Below are 26,568 nucleotides of genomic sequence, written 5' to 3'. Positions count from 1 at the left end.
TGCAGAAAGTTAAAATCTGTAATTGAAGCGTGCAACCTACACATTTTGCCTCTCTTGGCCACTCACAACCCCCCTAACTGTGTCCCTTCACTTCTCGATCAATTTAAATTTTTGAATTCTCGCAATGCTATTGACGGGCACAACATGAACTTACGTTCATCTGAAAATTTATTTTTAAATCCACCTGTGCAGAAAACATTTTTTTTTCCAAAAAATCTTTTACGGCTGAGGCTACTCGATTGTGGAATGCCCTCCCGCTTAATATCAGATCTGCAACCTCTATAACAATATTTAAAACTAAGGTTACTAATTATTACCTCACACTCTCACACTGAATGGCGACTAACCATTTGTTATTTGTATATATCTGTATATTTGTATGTATTTATGTATGTCTTTATGTACATATGTATGAATAACTGTATTTATGTACCTAGCTATATGTACGTAGTAGTTTATGTATGTATTATATTATTTGTATCTATGTATGTAGTCTATTTTACACCACCTACCATCTCTCTATTGGCTACTACTCCATATCACCTCGGTTATCTGGAAGAAATCGCTTTAAAGCGATAAGACCGCCGGTTGTACCATCTTTTCTTTATATGTACTTACTATAAGGCTAACTGTTTAATTTGTGGTGTACAATAAAGTATTTAAATAAATAAATAAATGTTTTTCTTTCCATTGTTGGTTCTGGTTTTTGGAAGTTCTAGTTTATTACGTTTTCTAGTGTGGTATGTACGTGTTTTTTTATGAAAGTGTAATTGAAGTGTAAAGTGTAATGTGTTTTATTTGTTACTATTTTTCTAATCAACATGCAGGTTTTTAAAGTGTATAATGGATTTATATTAAGAAATTTTGTGTTTTTGTATAATTCAGCGGATGGCGTCATATAATCATATTTATAAAGAACTTTAATAATTTTATTTTGTATAGTTTGTAATGGCTTTATGTGAGACTTCGCAGCAGTTCCCCATATTTCAATAAGATATTCTATATGCGGCCTATAAAAACAAAGGCAGCTAAACGCCTTAATATCTTAAAATGAGTTAACTATGACGCCATCTAGTTTAGTCAGTTGCAAAACAAATGCAGCTAAATCACTAGAAAATTCATTTCAAAAATCGCTATCGGTATCAAAGACAACTACATGCCAATCAGTGAGCATCAAATACAGCTAACATTTCATAACGGGGACGCTAAGGGAAATAAACAATAAAAAAATTAGTATAAAATATTTTTATTAAAAACTAACAACTTTTTGTTTACTTATACATTTATTATTTGGCAGTGAATTTGGTGAAGTCAAAAAGCAATTAATAGCTTTTATTAAAATTTTACGAGCCCTTCATGAAAACTCCATTGTGCCCCAGGGTAGGGGCAGCATGGGGTACCCAGTTCGGGGCAGTACGGGGTACACTATTTTAACAGATACAAAATGAGCAGGTGTGGATTTCTTCTAAATCTGCGTCATCAACTCCTGCACAGGCTGTATGGGCCTACTGTCCACATCGCTCTCAGGCCACCCAACGCTCCGAAGACTTTAAATAAGTATGGTTTTCATCAAGGCAGTAGATGCATAAGGCATCCTCCTTAGCAGTTTCTCTATCAGAGCGAGATTTTTGGGAGTTTTTTGGTTTTTTCATATTTTTTTCAACCGGGGATCATCAGGATTTGAATATTTCTTTGTCCGTTTAAGTTGTTCTCTCTCTTCTAATTCGTTTTTGTAGGGGGTTGAAGTGAGAACAACAGTCTTCCCTCTACGATAGTTTTTTCTTGCTTCCTTTCTTTGGTCGACTGAGGGGATAGGGAGAATATCATTGGGAGAAGCGTTTTCAAAGGAAGTTGTCAAATCACGACAAACTCTTCGAATTGGAGATCGGGAGACGCTGTTTTCTTCGAGCTTAGATAGTCCAGGTTGAGGTTCTGAGATAGTTGACTGTATGAAATCTGTCGATATTACAGGTAAACTAAGTTCAGCAGATTGCTGAATTTCAGCAGTTGAAGATGCTGTTTCAGGTCCGTCACTTCTAAGTGGAATGTCTGTTGTTGAGGCAGCTAAAAAATCGGAATCTGTGAAATTATTTTGGTTATATGGCCATATCCCACATTTTTTGAATGCATTAATTGCCGTGGATATTGTAGCAGGTTGAATATAAGCATCTGCAAAAAATTCGCTTATTTGAAATGTTGTTATTATTCGCCCTGGGTGTGAGCGTAACCAATTAGAACATGAATGATCATAATACGCACTCAATGGTTTCATGAAACCAACGTCCAAAGATTGAAGTCTGTGGGTGCAATGGGGAGGAAAGCATAGCATAACAACACCATTTTTACGTGCATATTCAATAACCTGTATATTTTGCGTATGCGTTACATGCCCATCTAGAAGCAATAAGACCGGTTTAGTTATTGAGGACCCAGAAAATGTGACAAACCGTTTGAGCCAGCTCATGAAGGTTTCAGTTGTCATCCAGCCTCGAGCGTTGCATTCTGCCGTCGTCCCTGGAGGAGCTCGATCCAATAACTCCTGCGAGACAGAGAATGAACTCTGTTGAGGAAATATTAGCATAGGAGGCATATAAGTTCCGGTTGCATTGAAACAAATCTCGACGGTAATCGTCTGCCCTCGTTCTGCTGAAGAAAGGGAGCCTACTTGTTTTCTTTCTTTTTCAGCAATGATTTTGCTCCTTGTTTTTGAAACGCAAGATATTCCAGTCTCGTCGCAATTATATATTCTATCTGACGTTAAATTATATTTGTCGTACACTTCCCCAAGCAAAGAATAAAATTTATTTACGACCACTTTGTTGAAACCCATTGCTCGCGCTGCCGATGTGGCTTCTGGTTTACGAATAGATAAATCCGGGTGCCGTTTCATGAAGCCTTTTAACCAATCAACTCAGCAATCTTTTTATCGCGGTTAAAATTGTGAGCCTTACAATTTTTTTTCTGCGAGCTCATAGGCTAATTTTCTTAGGACGATACTTGTTAATCCAAATAAACGTTTTTCCATATCTTTTACACACCCAACCAACTCCTCTTCTTCTTGTTTAGTAAACACGGGCTTAAAGTTTCCAGGAGCTGAATCTAAAGATAGCTCACCCTTCTTAATTTTTGCGACGTGACGCTCCAGTGTTGTCTGTGGAACATCGTGTAATAGAGCTGCTTTTCGGTAGCCTGCTGATTTGCTTAAAACTGCATCAATTGCGTGTTTCATGTTTTCTGCCGATCAACTGCGTCTGGAACTTTTCTTTTTGTAATTGCATACCATCTTTTGAAACCTAGAACAAAACAAACAATATTATTGTTATACTTCCAAATGAACAAACCATACAGGGGCATAATGGGGACGGGGCACAACGGGGTACCCCACTATGCCCCTTAGCCACGTCCCCGTTATGCCCCCATGTCTAACATAATTTAAAATATTTAACGAAAAAAACAATTCAAGGTTAGAGTGATTTTGCTCAAAACACATCAATAGTTAATGCTACGAGTTAAACACACCAAAAATAATGATTGTGGTAAATTAAATACTTACCTTATTAGACACGTTACGGTATCCACTTAAAATAACATGAAATATCGCCGGAAAAAAGAAATGAACGTCAACATGAAACGCGTGCACTGTGATCGCCGGTCACTGCCGCATTAAAAGTCGATGCGAAACGCCCTCTTATTGGCTAAAACAAAACGCGTCTAGAATGCGTAGTTACTTGTATGTGTGGGTGACCCCGTCGTGCCTCGCGTCCCCGTTATGCCCCCCTCTCCCCTATATATATACATCAAAACTCGCCAGACTATTTTAATAATCTTTTTTTCCAATAATAATACGCGACTGAGTCAAGTATTTTTTAGACGTAGGGACTTCCCGCGTATTCATAATAAAAACACACTGGACGCAAAGAGCGTTAATCACTATAGAAATCCTAGTCTATGTAAGTTTGAATATTATTTCAATATAGATGTGATGACTGAATTTAAAAGTTGGAAAGACATGATTCTTAAACTACTTTTTTCCCTTTTTACAGATACATGCCAAATAAAGCACCAGAACGATTAATCTGTTCTCATAAAAATAAACGTTTGAAATGTTCAAGTTTGACAATGACTTATATTATGAATTTTCACGGTTCGTTTTATTCCTCAAATAAACGGAGTGAACAAGATGCTTTGATATTAAAATGCTGTAAAACGCAGAAAGTAAAAAGAAGGCGTCCTACTAAAAACATAAGATTGGGTAGAGATTTTAATCTAAAGTATAGTTTTTCCAGAGCTCACAATGATTGTGATCCTGTTTGCCAAAAAGCGTTCCTAAGTATTCTTGGCATAACAAAATATCAGAGATCAAAATATCAATCGGGGAGATTGCCAGAGAACGACGAGGGGGTAATCATAAAATAAATAAATATAAAGATCAGAAGGAATCGATTCGACATTATATTATGAAACTAAAATGTATCGAATCGCATTATTGTCGATCATTCTCTCAAGAACGTAAATACCTATCTAGTGACTTGAGTATAAACAAGCTATACAAAATGTTTAGAGACGAAAATCCCCAATCTCCTGTAACACAGTCATACTTCCGCCATATTTTTAATAGAGAATTTAATTTAGGTTTCGGGACTCCTACCACGGATGTGTGCTCAACTTGTATTGAATTGAATGAGAGAATCAAAAAAGAAAACAATCGATTCAAGAAAAATGACTGCACTGAGAGTGCATAAATTACGAGCAAAGGCGTTCTTCAAAACGCTGCAGGAGCAAAGAGAGGATATGATAACCTTTTCCTTTGATTGCCAAAAAAATAGTCCACTACCTCGAATTCCAGACCAAAGTGCTTACTACAGTCGCCAATTTTACTTTTATAATTTTACCATTGTGCAAGGATCCTCAAAAGACAAGCTTAATAAAAATACAACCTTTGCATATACCTGGACAGAAAATGAATTTGGTAAAACAGCTAACCAAATAGCATCAGCAGTGTATGACCGATTAAATAAAACAAATTTGTCAGGTATTTCTATCATTCGCTTATTTGCCGACGGATGTGGTGGGCAAAACAAAAATAGCATACCTAATGCTAAGTATGCTATCTAAATGGTTACTAGAAAATGTCTCTATCAATCGAATTGAAATAATATTTCCCGTAACAGGGCATAGTTTTATGCCCCCGGACAGAGTTTTTGGCAATATAGAAAAGGTTATAAAAAAAGGGAAGTATCGCAATATCATTCGACCCGAAGAATATTGCGACATAATTTCAAGTAATGCGACGGTCATGAATCTCAGGGATGTTATGTTGTTAGACTTCAAAAAAGCCTCTCAAGAGGTTTTTAAACCAACAGCATTATGAAAAGGTTTATTATAAAAAGATCTGAGGTGTCAGGAAACACAGTTATCCGTGGTGAGCAATTTTATAAATCTGATACAAATAAAGCATTTAATGTCTGCAATCCTAACAAAAACACTACGCTTGCATGCTTCGCCCTACCACCATTCCAATGGGAATGGCTATGACGCTGGCAAAAATAACCGATGTTGAGAAATTGTTAGTAAAACATTTTGGATCAGAATGACAAGAAAGGGAAGATTTGCAATTTTACTTAAGTATAATTAGAGGGCCGTTTGTTGAAGGAAATCAAGACTTAGAGGAGAGTTTTTCTGATGGGAGAGCAGAAGAATCACCAGTCTTATGAATATAATTAGAATAAAACAAAAAAAGAAATTGTTTCACTTAAATTAAATTTTTTTACAAATCAAATACAGTTATTGGTCTTTACTTTATCGAACGTATAAAAACATCACTAACCTGCGGAACTCAAAATGGCGGCTGTCATTATCAAATTCAGTTATATCCCGTTCCTTAGAATCAAATACAGCAATGTCGAATAGTTGGAATCAAAAATAGCTAAATGCAATTTTATTTTCACTTTGTACTAAAATATAGAGGGAGTTTTATAATTTGGAAATTTGATTATTACTAACATCCTCATTCTTTATAAATCTGTTTTAAAATAAATAATATCGTAGCTATCTAAGTCAACTTATCAATTTTTGTAGGTTACTGAATATCTGACGTCTTGGATGTAGCTGCCTTTGATTTTTTACGCCTCATATGAGGTTTTACTAAAGAATTATAAATAATAGGACGAATTTTATTAGGAAATTTTACGTAGTGGTCCTATCAAAGGGGATATTTTATTTTTAAGATGATCAATATGGTATTGCCAGGTTAACTTGCTATCCATTATAAGACCTAAATATTTTTCATGATCAGTTTTATTTATAGGTTCGTTAAAAATTGTTAGTTGGTCATGGTTTGATATATTTTTATTTTTAGGCGCGAAGATCATATTTGATGTCTTTTTGGTATTAATAGTTAATAAATTAGACAGAAACCATTCGCTAATAACATTTAAATCACGGTGAGCTACGTCAATTATATTTTTAATGTTATCACCAAAGTAAAATAAGCTTGTGTCATCAATTGTACTAATGCTATTTATATAAATTAAAAATAATAGCGGTCTCAAGATAGAGCCTTGTAGCCTCCATATGTTAACGTTGCGGGCTTACTTTGAAATTTTCCGATTTTAACAATTTGCATGCGACGATGTAAATACGATTCTAAAATTTTGAATGACGAACCTGTTATACCTTCTTTATGTAGTTTTTGTAATAATAAATTATGGCTGACCGTGTCGAAAGCCTTTTTTAAATCGATAAAGATACCTAGAACGATTTTCTTACTATCCAACGCGTTTTTAATTTTGGTGACAATATCCACAGTTGCTAAATTAGATTTCGGACGAAAGTAATATTGTTGACTAAAAAAGAAGTTTTGTTTATTGAGGTAATTATAAAGACGGACATATATTAATTTTTCTAAAATTGTTGACAAAACTGGTAAAACAGATATCGGCCGATAATTCCCCGGATCTGTTTTACTGCCGGATTTATAAATTGGCGTAATTTTAGCAATCTTTAGACTTTCGGAGAATTTTCCTTGTGTAAGACATTTGTTAAAACAGTCAGTAAGATTATCTAGAATAAAGTATTTTATACACTTTATATCTTTTACTCCGATATTATCGATGCCTTTACTTGTGTTTACGTTCAATTTGTCGATTATTTCACTAACCTCTTTTTTGTGGTGGGTGCAAATGACTGAATAGTGTTATTTTGTGAATGTGAAAGACTGGAAGTACGTTTTTGATGATATGATTGGGGTATTTTACGTGCTAAATCTGAACCAACAGTGGAAAAGAAATCATTAAAAAGTTGACAAAACTCATAAGGATCTATACCTTTACTATAGGTATTTTTTTATAATTGAATTAAATATTATAAGAGGTGCAGAACAAACCACGAATCCAATTTTTACGTCTTTTTATTACGCTTTCTACAGTATGACTGACTGTACAGAGAAGTTACAACATCGAGTACGACTATCTTATTACAAAAATATAGTGTTACAAAATGAAATACCTATGTGCACACGGCACAGTATACCCCCCTTCAAAAAATATTGTTATTACATTAAAAAACATAAAAAAATAGTACAATGTATATATATAATATTACGAACATACTCATTACCTACTATCATGGTTACACAATTAACAAATACGATTATGATTGAGTACACAATATACTGCTACATATATTAAAAATATGTATGTGACTTAAACTTATATTTAACACTTTTTAAATTTATTACACTTCACTACACAATCACTTGCTGGCATCCTGGGTTCTTCTGGGGGATAGGGTTCTCTGGTTGCCCCCTGACGACAACAGAAGTATCTAGTAGTGTCCTTCTCATAAAGTTTGTGAATTGCATTTTACAACGTTTCCATACAATATAGAAAATAACACACAATACCAGGGTCAGCTAGTGCTAAGATGCGTGGTCGTTTCTGAAGCCGTTGCGCTATTTCCAGCACCTGTCTGTGCAATAATGATTTCTTCTCTTTCTTCTTTACTTACTGATTTACCCATATTTAATTATTTTTCGAAAAATAAAATTATTAAAATATAGAGATACAGCTAAAACAGTCGATACGATGACAGTCGTCTAGGGAGTGAATCTTACTGTAGGTTTACTGATGCGTCCTGATCTGGTTACCATGGGCTCCCTGATAATGTTACATGGCTCTATACTGGGCGATATTGCTATGTCATCAGAGTGTAACGTGAACGCGGGCTTGAGTCTATCTATACTAATAATTTTCTGCGTATCTCCCTCTTGAATTTTAAAATATTTATTTGTTCGACTTAAAATTTTGTATGGACCAGAATACGGAGGAGTAAGCGGCCTTGACACTCGGTCGCAACGAACAAATACATGTGAACATTTTTCAAGTTCCGGGTGAACAAAAATTTTGCTTTGACGTAATTGGCGCCTTCGTATTGCTGCTATATGCCTTATTTTCTGCCTTAACTCTTACAAAAATGTTTCTTCACTTGAGATTTCTGGCTTTTTCAGCTCAAAAAAATCACCAGGAAGTCTTAAAGATTCACCATACACCAGCTCAGCTGCACTTATCTGACTATCATCCCTGTAACTTGCTCTTAATCCTAGTAATACGCTAGGTAGCTCTTTAACCCAATTATCTGTGTTACCTCTGAATATAAGAGAAGTTTTAAGAGAACGATGCCACCTTTCAACTGCACCGTTTGCCTGTGGATGGTATGCTGTAGTTCTTATTCTTGTTATTCCCATTCTTGTAGCTAGTTGGTTAAATAAGTTCGACTCAAATTGACGTCCTTGATCTGTCGTTACTCTCAATGGACAACCGAATCTAGTAATCAAGCCATAATAAACGACTTCGGCTACACTTTCTGCTGTTATGTCCTTTAAAGGATACGCTTCAGGCCTACCAGTGCTTCTGTCCAACATTGTTAATATATATCGATATCCATTGCAATATTTAAGAGGACCCACGATGTCTATGTGAATATGTTCAAATCTATCACTTTTTTCAAACGACTTAAATGGTGAAATATTGTGTCTTTGAACTTTGGACCTTTGGCAATCCCAACATGATCTAGTCCATGATGCAATATGTTTGTTCATAGATTTCCAGAAGTATCTCTCTCGCATCATATTTCTCGTTGTTCGTATGCCGGGATGACTAATTCCATGAATCGCGTTGTAAGCCGATGCGCGGAATTCCAACGGCAAATAAGCACGAACTTTTCCATGAGATGTTTCACAATAAATATATGCATTACAGTTAGGAATTTTCACGTTTTTAATATTTAGAGTTTTAGACTTTAATAGTTCTAGTAGCTCTGCGTCATTACTCTGTGCCTTAGCTAGGTCTTCATAATTAATTGTGAATGAAAAATCAATGGTAGCGATTCTAGATAAAGCATCTGCCACAGTATTCTCTGAACCCCTAATATAGTCAATTCTAGTACAAAATTGCATCACGTAGTCTAAGTGTCTCAATCTCCTAGGGGTATCGTTATTTCCAAAAGAATTCTTCGAAAATGCTTGCACTAAAGGTTTATGATCCGTGTAAACTGTTACAGGTCGTCCCTCAATTAAGTATCGGAAATACTTTATTGCCATATATATAGCTAATAATTCTCTTTCGAATGTACTATAGCGCTGTTGAGCCTCACTAAGCTTACTTGAAAAAAAAACCTAAAGGTTTCCATGAGGTACCTTCTTTTTGTTGAAGTACTGCTCCAGCGCACGTGTTAGAACAGTCTGTCATGATAGAGATAGGAGCACCCGCGATAGGAAATGATAGTGTAACTGCATTTTTTAGGCTCTGTTTACACTGTTCAAAGGCTTCTATCGTCTCGTGAGTATTCCTCAAATACATGTTTAATTTTGCTTGAACACCTGGAGCACCTGGGAGAAGACGTCTATAAAAATTTATTATCCCTAAAAAACGTCTTAACTCATCAACTGTTTGTGGCCTTGGAAACTCACTTAATGCCTTAACACGATCTTCTAAGGGGCTTAGTCCTTTTTCAGAAATGTGAAACCCTAAGAAGTCCAGTTCAGTTTTCCCAAACTCGCATTTCGCTAAATTTTTTTCGTTAGGCCGAATTTATTTAACCTCTCAAATACGATTTTTAAATGTTCTTGATCTTCTGCTTCTGAAGATGACGCTATGATGACGTCATCAATGTATGAGAATAAAAAAATGAGATTTTGAAAAACTTCATTGTTTAAAAATCTTTGAAATGTTTGAGCTGCATTTCTAAGGCCAAACGTCATTCGTGGAAACTCGTATAAACCAAATGGCGTTGTTATAGCAGTTTTTTCTATATCCTGCTCCGCTATACCGATATTATGATAAGCTCTTTGCAAGTCTAATCTCGTATATATGTTTTTATTAGCTAATAAGTATGCACAATGCTGTATATGAGGAATCGGATATCTGTCCGGCTTAGTAATAAAGTTTAAACGCCGATAGTTTCCGCACGGTCGTAATTCTCCATTTTTCTTGACTACTACATGAAGTGGAGAAGACCAGTTACTCTTGCTTGGTCTACATATGCCCATGTCATGCATTCTTTGGAATTCAGCCTTTACCTTTTCAAATTTATCCGGTGGTAAAGGACGCGGGCGTGCGAACACAGGCGGCCCGTTTGTTTCTATATAATGGACTACGGAGTGGCGTGGAGTATCTTTGAAACACATTGGCTTAGTAATATATGGTTTAAGAACTTTATTAATTCCTCAAAAGAAATACATATATTTCACTTACTGAGAAACTATATAAAATAAAACAATTATAAAAGAAGCGTACAGAGATAACAAAGTAAAGATAAAATAAAATATCACACAAAAGAGGGTAGACAGATCTTAAAAAATAAACACCGTATACATGCATGTTTCAATTATTAACTTCATAGATTAATAAGTACCAGAAGTGGCATTGATGGATATTGTTCATATGGAAGTTAAGTTTATAATGTTGCAATAAATTACCTAAGCCGGTATATGTGTGTATATGTATAAATGTTAGTATGTTTTGTTATATCGGGATATTATGCTATACGGGTGGTTAGAGCTTATTGTTGTTATATCGATAACCATCCTTGACCATCTAATCTCACTGACGCTATCACAGATAAATTCGTCATTTCGTCTATTAGTTTCTTCCTACATACGTCTACTACTAATTTATGGTGGCTTAAAAAATCTGCGCCTAAAATTGGTTGATTAAATCTGCTATAACGAAAGTCCAACGGTAGGGTCGCCGTAAATTTAAATCTAAAAAAAGAGTTTTTAAGGTCTCTTAGTCGCTGGAATAACTGAAATATTCGCACCAGTGTCCACTAAACAATTGTAACCACTGTTTTTGTCCATAACACATAGGCGTTTAGAAGTCAAAATGGTGCCAATCTCCACCTCCGATTGCACCATATTTAGTTTTCCTGATTGATCTTTTTCCAAGCACACGGCTCCATACATTTCGTTGCTCTATTCCGGTAGCGATAATGATACGAACAAAGCCAATCCGCACTATCGGGCGTGCGCCGGCTCATATTACGCCGTCGCGATGTAGATCGAGAGCGTGAGCGCCGAAAGTTGTGTATGCGATTTCTAAATGTAGGTTTTTGTGTTTCTAAATAATTTATCCGCAGATTTAATTTAGCTATAATATTTCGGCCAAAATTAAAGCTGTGTCATTAGAACTTGAAGTATTAGCCCTTATTTCCGAAATTTCTTGTGGCCTTGACGTCTCCATTATCTTGTCAGCGATAGCGGCTAGATTTTCTAAATTTTTTACATCTGTAACCGCTAAGACAGCTCGCACTGAGGCAGGAAGGTGTCCTTGCCACATAATAGATAAGGTTTCGTCTGGAATTTTATCTCTCGCCAAATCCTTCATTTTTCGAAGTAATTGAGACAGTTTTTGATCTCCCAGATCCATTTCGCTGAGTAATTTTTGAAATTGTCGAATTTCAGATTCTTCATATACTTGCAATAAGCGTGATTTTAGAGCTTCAAATTTCTTAGTCTCGGGCGGCTTTAATAAAATGTCACTGACTTGCGTAATCACCTCCTTGCCTAATTTAGCAACAACCAAATTGTATTTTGCTTCATCGCTCAGCTTCTGCGGTCCAAGTATTGCATCAGTTTGTACAAACCATAATCTGGGTTTATCACACCAGAACTCCGGAATCCTCGACGAAACTGTTATCGATGCTAAACCGGAGGAGTCATTTTGCGCTGCTGCTCCTGATCCTGAACTGTTGGCGCTCGTCATTATGTAGGTTCTTGTGTCGGGGTCACCAAATATACCTTTACTGTAGGTTTTTTTTTTATAATTTAATTAAATATTATAAGAGGTGCGGAACAAACCACGAATCTAATTTTTACGTCTCCTTATTGCGCTTTCTACAGTATGACTGACTGTACAGAGAAGTTACAACATCGAGCACGACTATCTTATTACAAAAATATAGTGTTACAAAATGAAATACCTATGTGCACACGGCACAGATCATTTACTACTATATTGGAATCTCGAACAAGATTAGGGGGTATGATATATATCTTATTTTTGTTATTGACGAGACTGTTAATTAAATCCCACATTTTTCTTCGCACATTATTGGTCGCTTTTTAGATTTTTCAAAGGCGTTGGAATAGAAGTTAATTTTAGCATTTCGTGTAGTTTTGAAAGCTTCGTATCTTTTGGTTTTGAATGTTGTTTTTGCTCTATGTTGGTTCCAGGCAATATTTCGATCACGCAAACTATTCAAAACCTCTTTGTTTATCCAGTCTTCTTTGGGTTTATTTAAAATTTTTATTTTTTGTGCATTTATTTTCTTGAATTTTAGTTTTAATTAAATTTTCTAGTATTTCATAATCGTAGTCTTTTTTTGGATCACAGTTATTTCCATTGATTTATATAAAGCAGTATAATCAGTTGCCAAGTATTCACGTGTCTCTCTTTTTTTATCGACTTTAATCTGTTTGATATCTAGGTAAATCTGCTTATGGTCAGACAAGGGGGTATCAAGGAGAACCATGTGGAAATTCACACCTTCCATATTTGTCAAAATGTGGTCTATAATAGATTTTGTTGTGTGTGTTTCTCTTGTACAAAAGTCTTCATTGAGATTGTTAAGGATTGCATATCCAGCTTCATTTATCATGTACTTATAGTTATTTGTATTATGGTCATCACTTAGCAGGTTGATATTGAAATCTCCAAATATTAAGCTTTTCCTCTAGCTGTTGACTGTAGCGTTCTATAAAATCTTTTGTTTTTGTATTAGGTGGTTTATATAGCTCTTATATTAATTGCATATTTTTCTATATATATCCAAATGTATTCGTTTTCTTCTCTATTAATAACGTCAACATTTTCATGGTTAAGACAACTATGAATATATATAGATACTCCACCCCCAATCCGACTCTTTCTATAACTATATATGTGCGTATAATTTGGAATCTCAAGTAATGCTGCATCTAAATCAGACTTTATCCATGTTTCAGTAATCAGTATTATATCGACGGTTGCAAAGTGAAAAGAATTATTTACAAAAATGCTACTTTACAGGAGAGCGAAAAGAATGAAAATATGTGATATTTTCGGAAATTTTTGGATTTTTTCTTTGAAAACTTTATCACTACTTCTTAATACTGTTAGGCGTATTTATGATAAGTCATATAACGAAATTTATTATTATTTTGCGAGAATCTGCAGTTGTTCGTATCTACATTGTACTACAAACAATTTCAACTGAGTCAACTGCCATATAGTCGTATATACAAGGGAATTCAAATTTGATAGATAAATATTATTTGCTTTAATGCACAGTATTACTTGTTTAGTAAAACATTTCAGTTATGGTGAAACTAGCATCTAAATCATTTGAATGACAATTATATGTATTACACAATGTAAAAACGTAGATAGCTTTTTATACTTCGTATTTTATAAGTACTGTTAAACGATCGATGAGATGAAATGAAACAATATTTAATGTTAATTGAAAAAAATATATTTGAAAAAAAAAAAGAAAAAAAATATTTAAACGAAAATAACAAACTTCTGCGTGTCTCAAGTCGTAAAGAAGTTATAGTTTTACATTATTTTAATTGCACTATTTTGGCTTAAATACATAATCAGTCTCATAATAATCACAGAAATAAACAATATACTTACTTGTATTCTTTATAATGATCATTATTAAAAAATAAAATCTTACGCTTTAAACTTAACTAGATAAACAATTTTAGTAATGTAAGACAACAACCTTTACTCAGTTTCATTTGTATTAGAATCATGTTTTATGCTTTTATAAAATTCATGATATCTAGAAGATATTAAATTATTTTCACAAAGATTTATTAAATCGTTGTATTTAGAATTTGTTATCATCAAAGTTTCATTATAATAAATATTGGGTTCTGTTAAATACTCATTTTGACGGGATCGCGTACTTCGTTTTTGTAACAGGTCAATTCTTTTACCTACTTCTTCATGTAAATCATATTTATAAAATATTGTGTTAGGAAAATCTGCTTTCACTACAATCTCACGGACTTGACTCCACTTGACATTTTCATTATCTACGTTTTTAGACCACTTTAAACTTTCCAAACAATTTTTAAAATCGTAAATTATGTTTTGTGTTACTTCTATTACATCATAAAGATCTCCGGATGTTTTGCACCACCGAACAAGAGTATACCATTCTTCAGGACTGTAAATAAATTTTCTTTTTGATGACTTTTCTATCAGAGCGTGGACGCTGTCCCCTTCTTGCTGAGTGTGTCCTTTTTCTAAAAACCTATGACTATAACTTTGATGAACTGTATAGATACTGTTAGGGCGTGATAATAAAATGCAGTATACTTCAGCACTTCTATTTAATGATTGAGAGCATAGTTCACATTTCATCTTATTTTATACACTCGGAATGATCGTTATTACAAATTTTGTTATCGACGTTATACAAGTATCGCCATCTATATTCTAAGCTTAACAAACTAGAGTGATATTAATGATTTACAAACAACGCCATCTATTGTTACGGCTACACAACTACATTACTTAATATTTTAAGCATTATGAATCACGTTTACAGATATTGATATAATTATCATAAGATACAATATTTTATAATACATAATTGTAGACAGTAACTAGCGCAATACGATGGGCGTAATATTAATGGTTAACATTCGGCTTTTCCTGACAAACATTACGCCCCCGTAATGCTACAATAATTATCAATAATTAAAAGCAATTTTTATACATAATAATAACACAATATATACTACGTAACAAATCTATTGTGCATATTTATTTATTTTTTTATATATTTTTTATTTCAACTTATTTTACAATTAACTTTTAGTTTTTATTACCGGACACACCTGGTAATGTGATTAGTTCATGGGACACACCCTATTTATTTATTTTTCTCTTTTTTTTTTAATCTCAAGCCAACGGACACACTCTAGCTGGCTTCCGCGGGACTAACTTTCGCGGACATACTATAACTTTCTTACCACTGGCCACACCAAGCGGTTCTTATTTAACTAAGCTGGACTAACCTAGCTTGTAAAATTTTAATGGGAGATTTTAATACATGTTTACTTAAAGGCGACGCTAATAGTAAAAAGCTATTAACAATTACCGAATCCTGCAATCTACATGTTTTACCCCTCACAGCTACCCACTTTTCTTCCGGCTGTACCCCCTCGCTTGATCTCATTATGGTCTCATCTCCTGACTTAGTTTCTAAGCATGGTCAGTGTTCTGCCGATGCATTTTCCTACCATGACTTAGTTTTTCTCTCTTATAAAATATGTCCTCCCAAAGCAAAATCAAGAACGCTTCTGCTACGTAATTTTGGAGGAATGGATGTAAATCGTCTACGCGAGGATGTTTCTCAATTGGATTGGTCGGCGGTTATAGCTGCTGATTCTATTGACAAGAAGGTCAATAGAATCAGCAGCTATAACCGCCGACCAAAAATCTTCAATAGTTTGCTTGTAGGGTTATACGATGTACATGCACCTATAAGACCTGTTAGAATGAAACATCTCCCTGCACCGTTGTTGACGGAAGATCTAAAGAAGCTCATTGAGAAGAAAAATCGAGCTAAACTGAAATATAAAATTAATAATTCTGACCTCAATCGCGATAAATACAAGAAGGCGCGAAATCACTGTAATACATCATGTAGAGATGCTCAACGACGCTATACTCACAGATCTGTCGAAAACGGCGACACCGCAAAAACTTAGAAAATTCTTGAAAAACTTGGGAGTTGGTAAATCTCGTAATACCCCGATAAATATAGATACTCAACTCTTGAATAAACATTTCTCTTCCTCTTCTACAACAGCAAATTTTGATAAAGATTCTACGTTGAATTTTCTTTCATCATTACCAACTTCTAACTTCCCTCCGTTTACTTTCTCCTCTTTCACTGAATGTGATGTTAAAAGGAACATACTGTCTGTGTCCTCGAATGCCGTTGGTACTGACTGCATAAGCTGTAACATGATCATACCCATCCTAGATATGATTATCTATATCTTAGTCCATATACTTAATTACTCCATCACCTGTAATAAATTCCCGGACACATGGAAAAATGCTCTTATCATCCCAATCCCGAAGAAGTCGAATGCAACTAACTAATGTGATTTCCGACCGATTTCCATCCTACCATTCCTATCTAAAGTCCTTGAAAAGCTAGTATTTCACCAGTTAAACCTCTTCCTTAATCAACATTCACTTCTTAATCCTTTACAATCCGGCTTCCGTGCAGGTCATAGTACGGTCTCTGCTCTCATTAAAGTTACTGACGATATTCGGTTAGCCATGGACAATAAACAACTCACTATTTTAACACTTTTAGATTTTAGCAACGCATTCAACGTTGATCACGATGTTTTACTGAGTTTGTTAAGCTCCTTTAACATATCTCCATCAGTGATTGAGTGGTTTCTGAGTTACCTCAAAGGCCGTCGACAACGTATACGCCTTAATGAGACGTTTTCCTCATGGTGTAATGTCCAGGCAGGGGTACCTCAAGGCGGCGTCTTATCTCCCTTGCTCTTTGCTATTTTCATTAATTCCATTTCTCAATATATTTCTTCTTCCTATCACATGTACGCAGATACATATTTAAATTTATCGCCACACTACGCTTGAAAATCTTCAAATTACGATTGAGGGTATGAATTACGACTTACAGGAAATTCACCAATGGAGTAAACTGTACGGACTTGCTATAAACCCCGGGAAATCAAAATCATCATTATTGGTAGTCCGGGCATGGTCTCTAAGGTTAATTATACTGAGATACCGTCTATTAAGTACAATGGAACCTGTTTACCTTACTGTTCCGTTGTGAAAAATCTAGGGGTGTATATATACTAACCTAACCTAACCTTTTTTTTTTTTTTCGGTTGGAAAATCCATCATGGACATCCTCCGCCCTCGGGGAAGAGCGAAGGGGACTGTCAGACTCCTACTGACTAAAAACCAACCCGTGTCCTCCATTTGCCCATGCGTCGGAAGGGCGGGTATCGCCGAAGCATTCGTCATACCCCTCCGACGGGCGTTAGCTCGCCTGATGTAAAGAGTCAGGCGTGCCCCGTCAATCACTGCGGCTGTCACCCCGGCCGCAGGACTTCACTACGAGGCGCGCTCGCGGAACACGACGCCGCCGCCTCGAGGCCTGCTGCTGGTCGGACGGCGAGACGCCCCGAGTCTGCCGTCCGCAGGCCACGCCCTATGGTGGTCGAAAGTCGGCGACCACCCTGCGACGCCCAGTTCGTCTGCTGCGGGAGGGGAGAGACGAGGCAGCCTCTCTCTCCCTTTATGCCGCCTCCTTCGCGAGCATTACTTCCTCGCAGAAGGTGGCGACGGCGTTCCACCCTGCCTCGCTCCGTACCATCGCCGAGACGACGGCCGGAAGCGAGAGGTTCCCCGCAGCGACACCTACGGCCGCGATGAGGTCACGACGCTGTTTAGCCCATGCTGGGCAAGGTGTGCAACGCCGTATCGTCGCGACCATCGCCACAATGGTGGCACTGGGACGTCGGCTCCCGACCTATGCGACACAGGTACCTACCGAAGCATCCGTGTCCAGTAAGCACCTGCGTCAACCGGAAGCTGAGGGCGCCGTGGCTCCTAGTGAGCCACTCCTTCAGAACGGGCCCCACTGCCGCAATAGCGACGGCTTGCCCTGCCATGGGTCGCGCCAAGCGCGTCTCCCACTCCGCCACTGAGACCTGGCGAAGCTCTGCCCTGCGTGCCTCGATCTGTCGAGGCATCAGGCGCTCACCCCGCTCGACCGCCTCCGCGCGCCACCAATAGAGCGACGCGAGGAGCTTAGCCTCGAGGTCCCAGGGCGGGGATCCGGCTAGGAGGCTCGCTGCCTCGAAGGAGATCGTACGGTATCCCCTTATCACCCTGACGGCCATCGCGCGCTGTGGACTTCTCATCGCGGCGACGTTGCGGGCCGTCAGGGCATCCGCCCACACTGGCGCGGCGTATAGCGCCATCGATCGTACGACCCCCATGTAGAGCCTCCTGCATGAGGAGTTGGGCCCCCCCAGATTGGGCAGCAAGCGCGAGAGCGCTGAAGCGGCGCCCAACAACCGGGGGGAAATCCTACATGGAGCCCCTCCGCTCTTGGGGAAGAGCGAAGGGAACTGTCAGACTCCTACTGACTAAAACCCAACCCGTGTCCTCCATGTGCCCATGAGTCGGAGGGGCGGGTATCGCCGAAGCATTCGTCGCACCCCTCCGACGGGCGTTGGCTCGCCTGATGTAAAGAGTCAGGCGTGCCCCGTCACTCACTGCGGCTGTCCACCCGGCCGCAGGCGACTACCGGCCGTACGCCACTACGAGGCGCGCGTGCGGAACACGACGCCGCCGCCTCGAGGCCTGTTGCTGGTCGGACGGCGAGACGCCCCGAGTCTGCCGTCCGCAGGCCACGCCCTAGGGTGGTCGTAAGTCGGCGACCACCCTGCGACGCCCAGTTCGTCTGCTGCGGGAGGGGAGAGAGGAGGCAGCCTCTCTCTCCCTTTCTGCCGCCTCCTTCGCGAGCATGACTTCCTCGCAGAAGGTGGCGACGGCGCTCCACCCTGCCTCGCTCCGCACCATCGCAGAAAGGGGGAACCTTACCTTTTTTTTTTTTGTTTTACTAGGAGGAAATGCATTTACGCATTCCGCCCGGTCGAAAGGGGGGGACCGGGACGGATATGTGGGACTCCCGGGGCAGAAGGCCCCGTCCTACCCACTAAAACCTCCTAGGATTTCCGCCTTCGCCGCAAGGCGGCAGGACTACGGGAACGCACGTGGCTCACCACCGCGGCCCTGCCAGCGGCCGTCGCTGTATAGAGGCGACTCGTCTCGAAGGCGTGCCATGATGTTGCGGCACGCTTCCGTCTCCGCTTCCGTCAGAACCGTGACGGACTCCCCCGAGTCCTAGGCTACTACTGGAGGCTAGGCGGCAGCGGGTGTAAAGGTCCGCTGCCGACTACGCTATGTCACGTCCGGGTTGTGCGGCGGCGGATGTAAAGGTCCGCCGCCGCTGTGTCAAGTCAGGTCAGGGCAACCGGCCTAGAGGGTCACGGCGTCGTCGACCAGGTCTCCGTCGACGCAACGGGAGGGAGTTGGTGTCGTCCTCCCGCTATCGTTCAGCCTTCTCCTTGGCGGACATTACGACCTCGCTGAAAGTTCGTAATGCCGCCCACGCCTCTTCGCTCGCGACCATCTTGCGCACTAGGGCCGGAAGCGAAATGTCTCGTCCAAAAGCCGTGAACAGGGCTGCGCGAGGCTCCGCCCAGGCTGGGCACTCTGCGCGCGTGTGCTCGGCCGTGTCCACGGCTTCGTTGCCACAGTGGTGGCACGTCGGTGCAGGCTCTCTGCCGACCACGTCACACAGGTATTTACCAAAACACCCGTGGCCGGTCAGGAGCTGCGTCAGGTGGTAGGAGAGTGGGCCGTGTTTGCGCTCGACCCACTCTCTCAGAACAGGCCGAATGGCCGCCACGAGATCCCCACCGGCATCCGGAACTCGCAGCCGTTCCCTCCACATTTCCAGAAGGCGTTGTCGTGCCTCCTTCCTCCACTGTAAGACTTGGGGTGAGTTCCCCTCCGCTCTTGCATCCTTGGCCCGCCAGTAAACACTCGAGTTGATCTCGGCCTCGAGGTCCCATGGCGGGCTTGCAGACAGCAGACAGGCTGCGGTGTTAGACACCGTACGATACGCCCGAGCCGCTCTGAGCGCCATCACCCGCTGCGGACGTCGTAGCGAAGCGACGTTGCGGGCGCTCAGCGCGTCCGCCCATATCGGCGCACCGTACAGCGCCATCGAGCGCACCACTCCGATGTAAAGGCGTCTCGCTGGATTGCGTGGCCCTCCAATGTTGGGCAAAATGCGCCCGAGCGCTCCGGCTGCAGCCACCAGTCTCGGGGCCAAGCGCCGGAAGTGCTCCTCGAACTTCCACCTGCCATCGAGGACGAGTCCCAGGTACTTCATCGTCGACCCGATGGTGATGGAAGTTCCGCCGATGGTTATCGCCGCTCCCTGAGGTGGCGCGTTCCGAGGTCCATGAAAAACAAGAACCTCGGATTTGTGCAAGGCCACCTCGAGGCCCAGAGCGCGGATGCGGTGGACTGCATGCGCCACTCCGGCCGTGGCGAGATAGGTCGCCTCGCGATGGGTTTTACCGCGGGCCGACACGAGGGTGTCGTCGGCGTAACACGTCACGCTGACCCCCCGCAGAGTGGCCCCGCGTAGCACCCAGTCGTACCCGATGTTCCACAGCAACGGACCCAAAACAGAGCCCTGTGGAACACCGCACGTCATCCTCTTCCTTCTCCATCTCTCCTTTGTCGGGTAAGCGACTGCTCTGCCCGCGAAGTAGTCGGCGATGATCTGCCGAAGGTATGGGGGCACTCTATGGTACCGCAAGGCCTCTATTACCGTCTCCCAGGGCAGGGTGTTAAAGGCGTTGGAAATATCCAAGGACACAGCCATCAGTACCCCACCTTGAGAGACCTCCTGCTCTGCGAGATCCCTCAAGCTCGCTATAGCGTCGAGGGTCGAGCGACCTGGGCGGAAGCCGAACTGGTGCTCGCTCAGTCCCGGCTCCATGCTTGCGACAAGGCGGGCTGCAATAATGCGCTCAAAAAGCTTGCTCGCCTCGTCGAGCAGCACTATAGGGCGGTAGGCCGACGGCTGATCGGGCGGTCGTCCGTCCTTGCGGATTAGGACGAGCCTACCCGTTTTCCACCTGTCGGGGAACCTACCCTGCGCAAGACACTCGGAGAAGAGGTGCCTGACGCTCTCGCCCATCTCGCCAAGAACTATGGCTAGAGCACGTCCTGGAATGCCGTCGGGCCCCGGGGCTGTCCTTTTAGACCCGAGCTTGACGACAGCAACACATAATTCCGCCTCGGTAACGGGGGACGCCTGATCGAGTTGGTCGTGATCGCTGAGAGGCGCCATCGAAGGTGGTATAAATTCTCCCCGCTCCGGAAAGAGAGCACCGACGACACTATCCAGGACGTCTGGCTGAAGGGTGCTGGTGAGTGGAGGAGCCCAGGGTCGGAGCTTCTGCCTCACCAACCGGTACGGTCTGCCCCACGGATCAGCGTCGAGGGTCGCCAGCCATTCACGCCATGCCTCCTCCTTAGCACGGGATATGGTTTTCTGCAGGGTGACGCAGGCTTCTCTGTAGGCGGTGTAAAGGGCCGCCTCCAGATTGTGGTCACGGACTCTTCTCCTCCTGCACCGTGCGTACTGGCGGCGAGCAGCCACACAGGCTCTGCGCAGTTGGCGGAGTTCCGGCCGCCACCAGTACACTTGACGACGCGGCGGGAGCGGTTTGGCCCGCGGCATCGCAGCGTCGCAGACGCGGGACAGCGCACAGCCGAGTCGGTCAGCTTCTCGGTCGACTTGCACCACAGAGTCAGGAGCGGTCCCCCAGCTTCCTCAGGGCCCTTCCTCGGCTTACCGGCCGCTTAGCAAATGATGCAGTTTGCGTCAGCGGCGGTGCACTCTCGGGCCCTGTGATCGGGCTGACCGCAGCGATAGCACAAACGGCTACGGTCGACACCCCTGTCACATTTGGCACCCATGTGGCCGCGACTCGAGCAAAAGCACTCGCGCCGTCACCCACCCGACCCTTTTTTTTTTTTTTTTGTTTCCGATGGGGAATGCATTTACGCATACCCGCGAGTCCGGGGGGACTCCGCGGGTTATGTGGGACTCGGTAAAAGGCCCCTACCCACTAAACCCCACCGGCGCTCCGTCTTCACTTGACTGACAGGAGGCTGGGAATCCGGTTTGCATCCAGCCCCCCGTCGGCGACCGCCCGCCCTATGGCAGACCCCTCACACCCCCCCGAACGGGGGCGGACACTGTGATGGCCGGAGCGCACGACCATCACCAGTCGTGGCAGGTGTGCGTTGTGACGCGGGCGGCGGCGACCCCGCGCCGCCCGCCCGCCGCACTCCCCCAGGGGCGGGCGAAGGTGGACGCCGTGTGCGCCGCCTTCCGCCCCTTACCCTTCTGCGGAGCTGTGACGCGAGGGGATCGTTCTCGCGCTCACGCTCCGCCGCCACCTTCTGTGACATTACGTCTTCACAAAAGGAGGCGACGGCAGCCCACGACTCCTCGCTCCCCAACATGGCCTCGATCACACCGGGGAGCGAGAGGTCGCTTCCGCTGACAGCCACCAGCTCACGGCGGCGCTCGGCCCACGATGGACACACCTCCAGGGTGTGCTCTGCCGAGTCCACCGCGGCCCCACACTGATGGCACGATGGGGTCTCCTCCCTCCCGATCCGGTGCAGGTACGACCCGAAGCAGCCGTGCCCGGACAGCACCTGGACCAGACGGAAGGAGAGGGAGCCGTGCGAGCGATCGAGCCAATCTCTGAGCACGGGCCCGATCGCGTCCAGGGTCCTTCGGCCGAACGTGGCGGAGGCGAGGTCCGCCGTCCAATGCTGGATGACCGCGACCCTCGCTCCCTGACGAACAGCCTCCCGCTTTGCCCCGTCGGGGCACCGGCCGAGCGCTCGCTGCTCCGCCGTCCACTCGTAGACTCTGGCGAGCACCCACGCCTCGAGCTCCCAAGGAGGAGTGCCCGCCAGAGCGCACGCCGCCGCGAAGCTTACCGTGCGGTATGCTCTCGCCACCCGCTGGGCAATGGCCCTTTGGGCCCTTCGGAGGGCTGCCGCATTCTCCCTCCTATGGAGCGCGTCCGCCCATATCGGAGCTCCGTAAAGGGCCATGCTCTTCAGTATGCCGGCATATAGTCGCCGGCATCGATCCCCGGGTCCCTCGAGGTTTGGGAGGAGCCAGGAGAAGGCTCCCGCGGTCCGCAACAGGCGCGTCGACAGCCCACTGAAGTGAGGACCGAAGCGCCACCTGTTGTCGAGGATCAGGCCCAGATATTTCATGTGGGCCTGCACCACAATGGGGACGCCCGCCACGTGTATGTGGGCGTCCGGCGGCTGGCGTTGCCGAGGTCCGTGAAAGAAGACGGCCTCGGTCTTGGGCAACGCCACCGTCAACCCTAGGCGGGAGATCCTGTCCGCCACCAAGGATCCTCCCGCCGAGGCCAGGCTGGCCGACTCCTCGAAGTTTCTCCCCCGAGCAGTCAGAAGAGTGTCATCTGCATAGCAAATGACCGACGTGCCTCGGGGGAGGCGTCCTCTCAGGAGCCAGTCGAACCCGATGTTCCACAGGAGCGGTCCTAGGACGGAACCCTGTGGCACACCGGACTCGACGCCATACCGCCGTAGGCGGCCCGTCTTGTCGACGACGAGGACCGAACGGTCCTTGAGGTAGTCGGCCACGAGGCCCCGCAAATATGGGGGCACTCCGTGAAAACGGAGGGCCTCCAGGATGGTGGGGTGGGGGACAGAGTTGAAAGCGTTGGCTATGTCAAAAGACACAGCCAAAAGCCCGTCCCCGCCTCCATCGCCTTTCTCACCTGCCCTCTCAGACGGGACAGGGCGTCGACCGTCGAACGCTCAGCCCGAAAGCCGAACTGAGCGTCCGACAGGTCTGGGCCAATCCCCCGGAGATGCCTCTTGAGGCGGGCGGCGAGTATCCTCTCGAACATCTTACCGACCTCATCAAGCAAGACGATGGGTCGGTATGCCGAGGGGGAGTCCACCGGCCGCCCTTCCTTCCGTAGGAGGCACAATTGGCCCTCCTTCCACGGTTTCGGGAACCTCTCGGACGCCAGACACGCTCCGAAAAGGTCCCGGAACCTGGCTCCCATCTGCGAGGCCGCGATGGCCACCACCTTTGCAGGGACGCCGTCCGGTCCTGGGGCCGTCTTCTTTCTGCGGAGGCAGAGGACCGCTTCCTCCAGCTCTTCCTCCGTAACTGGGGGGACCTCCTCCACCGTCGGAGCCGTATCGCGCGGGGGGCTCATTGGCGGAGGGGTGAAACCGTCCCGGGGGGGGAACAAGGACTGTACCACACCGTCCAGCAGAGTCGGCTCGAGAGTCTCGGCAACTGGGGGACCATACGGCCGCAGCTTGTTCCGCGCCGCCTTGTACGGCCTCCCGAAAGGATCGTTGTCGAGATCCTCCAACATCTCCGACCTCGCGCGGTCTGGGGCGGCGGCGAGTTTCGCCTTAAAGACGGACTTCGCCTCTACGGCGGGCCGCCACGCAGGCGGCCCGGAGCGTCGCCAACTCCTCGGACCACCAGTACACGGCTCGTCGAGGGGGCGGGCGGTGAGACCGAGGCATGCTGGAATTGCCCACCTCGGTCAAGGAGTCCCTCAGCTGGGCCGCCGCGGCATCGACACCACGGATGTCGACAGGCGGCGTGAGCCAATCCTGGACGAAGGCCGCCTCTCCTGCGGCCTCCTGGTCCAAGCGGGTGAGCTCCCATCTCGGGAAAGGTGATTGGCCCCCAGTACGGGCCCCACGGGAGCCCCGGATGGAGACGTCGAACCACACATATCGGTGGTCCGAGAGAGTCTCCACCAGCTCCACCCGCCAGTCCACAACATGGGTCGCCAGAGAAGGAGCGGCAAAGGCGAGGTCCACGATCGAGCCCCCCTCCCGCCGAACGCAGGTGTGCACTGTCACTCTATTCAGAAGGGACAGGCCTGACGCCACCGACCACGACTCCACCTCGCGGCCCCTCGCGTCAGTGGATCGGTTACCCCAGACCACTGACTTGGCGTTGAGGTCGCCCACCACCAGGACCCGGCGTTGCTCCGCTCTGCCGGCCACCATAGCGAGGACTCCGAGAAAACTCTCAAAGTCCACCAGGGGACGGTTGGGGGAGAAATACACCCCAATGAGAGACCCACCCGACCCTAACCCTACCGACCGCCACGATCTTCTTAACGGCCGTCACTGGGCAACTCACCCAAAGTGAGCCCGTGCCGCTCGAGTGCCGGGCGAGAATGCCAGGCTTGATGGCTCCGGTCGTGCAGCCCCCGGCTTCGGCGACCGACGCCACGACCTCCTCCACCGTGACGGAGTCGTCCAGGTCCAGGACCCTGAGCTCCGCGCACTTGGTCGGACGGTGTATCTGGACCTCGTCCGGGCTGAACAGCTCGCGCAGCTTCTCCGCCAGGGCATCCGCCGCTTTCTCGGCTTCGTTGGTGCCTGGCGGTATCTCCAGCATGCGCGCTCCTGTCGCCGCCGTCCTGAAGCGCACCGCAGTCAAGCCGACATCACTCAATTTGATGCGACTCTTTGCGTGCGCCAGGACGTTCTCGTACTTCACGCCCTTCTCCTCGGCACCGGGTTTGAGCGTGATGGTGATCACAGACATGCGAGGGGGGCGTAGTTTCCTCTTCTTTTGTGCAGCAGGTCTGGTGGTCGCTTGCTGCACTGGTTTGTTGGCCGGCTTCTTCGGCTTCTTCTTCTTACCGACGACAGCGCTCCAGGTCGTCGGTGTGTTGTTCGGCTCCACAGGTGTTGTCGTTGGAGCCGACCTTCTATTAGCCGCTTCTTGGGCAGCTAGTGTTGGTGGCCGCTTCTTCTTTTTGCCGAGTTTGACTGGCTCTACCACCACGCCAGCGGTCTCGGACGTCCTCGCCGGGTTTGCAGCCGCAGTTGTCGCCTGCGCTGCCTTCCGGTCGGCGGCCAGCGGTGGCCGCAGCCGGGGCTCCGGAAGAAGGCGGCGCTCGATTCCTTCCATCCGGGCGTTCAGCATAGTTGCGAACTGTTCCCGGTTGGACCGTAGCGCCTCCTCCAACATCTTTTGGATGTGGCCTTCATCCGTTGGTGGTTGCTGGCGCATCTGAGCCACCTCCCGCCTCAGCTCAGCCAGCTGGCCTGAGAGTTGCGCGTTAGCCACCTCTAAGCGCGCAACCTCCTCCGTCATCGTCATGGCCCTAAGGTCTGCTACCGCACCTTTGATGGTGTCGGCAGCTGACTTCAGGGCTCGCACAAAAGTGCCCTTGAGGTTGCCCGATTTGTCGGCAACCTGCATGACCACCCCGATCGCCTCCTGAACGGCTGCATCGAGAGCGGCGGACGTCTTCGGCACGTCCTCAGCACTTACGGGTTGCTGGTTCCTCGATCGGGCAAC

General features: G+C 44.9%; 2 protein-coding genes across 2 annotated transcripts; one reads left to right on the top strand and one right to left on the bottom strand.

Moving 5' to 3' along the window:
• Nucleotides 1-11,645: 11,645 nt before the first annotated feature.
• Nucleotides 11,646-12,260, bottom strand: LOC124542502. The gene has a single exon (XM_047120443.1). The coding sequence runs from the start codon at nucleotides 12,258-12,260 to the stop codon at nucleotides 11,646-11,648; it is 615 nt and encodes a 204-aa protein (XP_046976399.1).
• Nucleotides 12,261-15,877: 3,617 nt separating this feature from the next.
• LOC124542501 lies at nucleotides 15,878-16,267 on the top strand. Its single transcript, XM_047120442.1, has one exon. The coding sequence runs from the start codon at nucleotides 15,878-15,880 to the stop codon at nucleotides 16,265-16,267; it is 390 nt and encodes a 129-aa protein (XP_046976398.1).
• Nucleotides 16,268-26,568: the final 10,301 nt, after the last annotated feature.

The sequence above is a fragment of the Vanessa cardui genome, chromosome W (assembly GCF_905220365.1).
Source record: "Vanessa cardui chromosome W, ilVanCard2.1, whole genome shotgun sequence".
Classification (NCBI taxonomy): Eukaryota; Metazoa; Arthropoda; class Insecta; order Lepidoptera; family Nymphalidae; genus Vanessa; species Vanessa cardui.
Note: the sequence above shows the minus strand (reverse complement) of the source record. Positions and strands in the feature narration are given on the sequence as shown.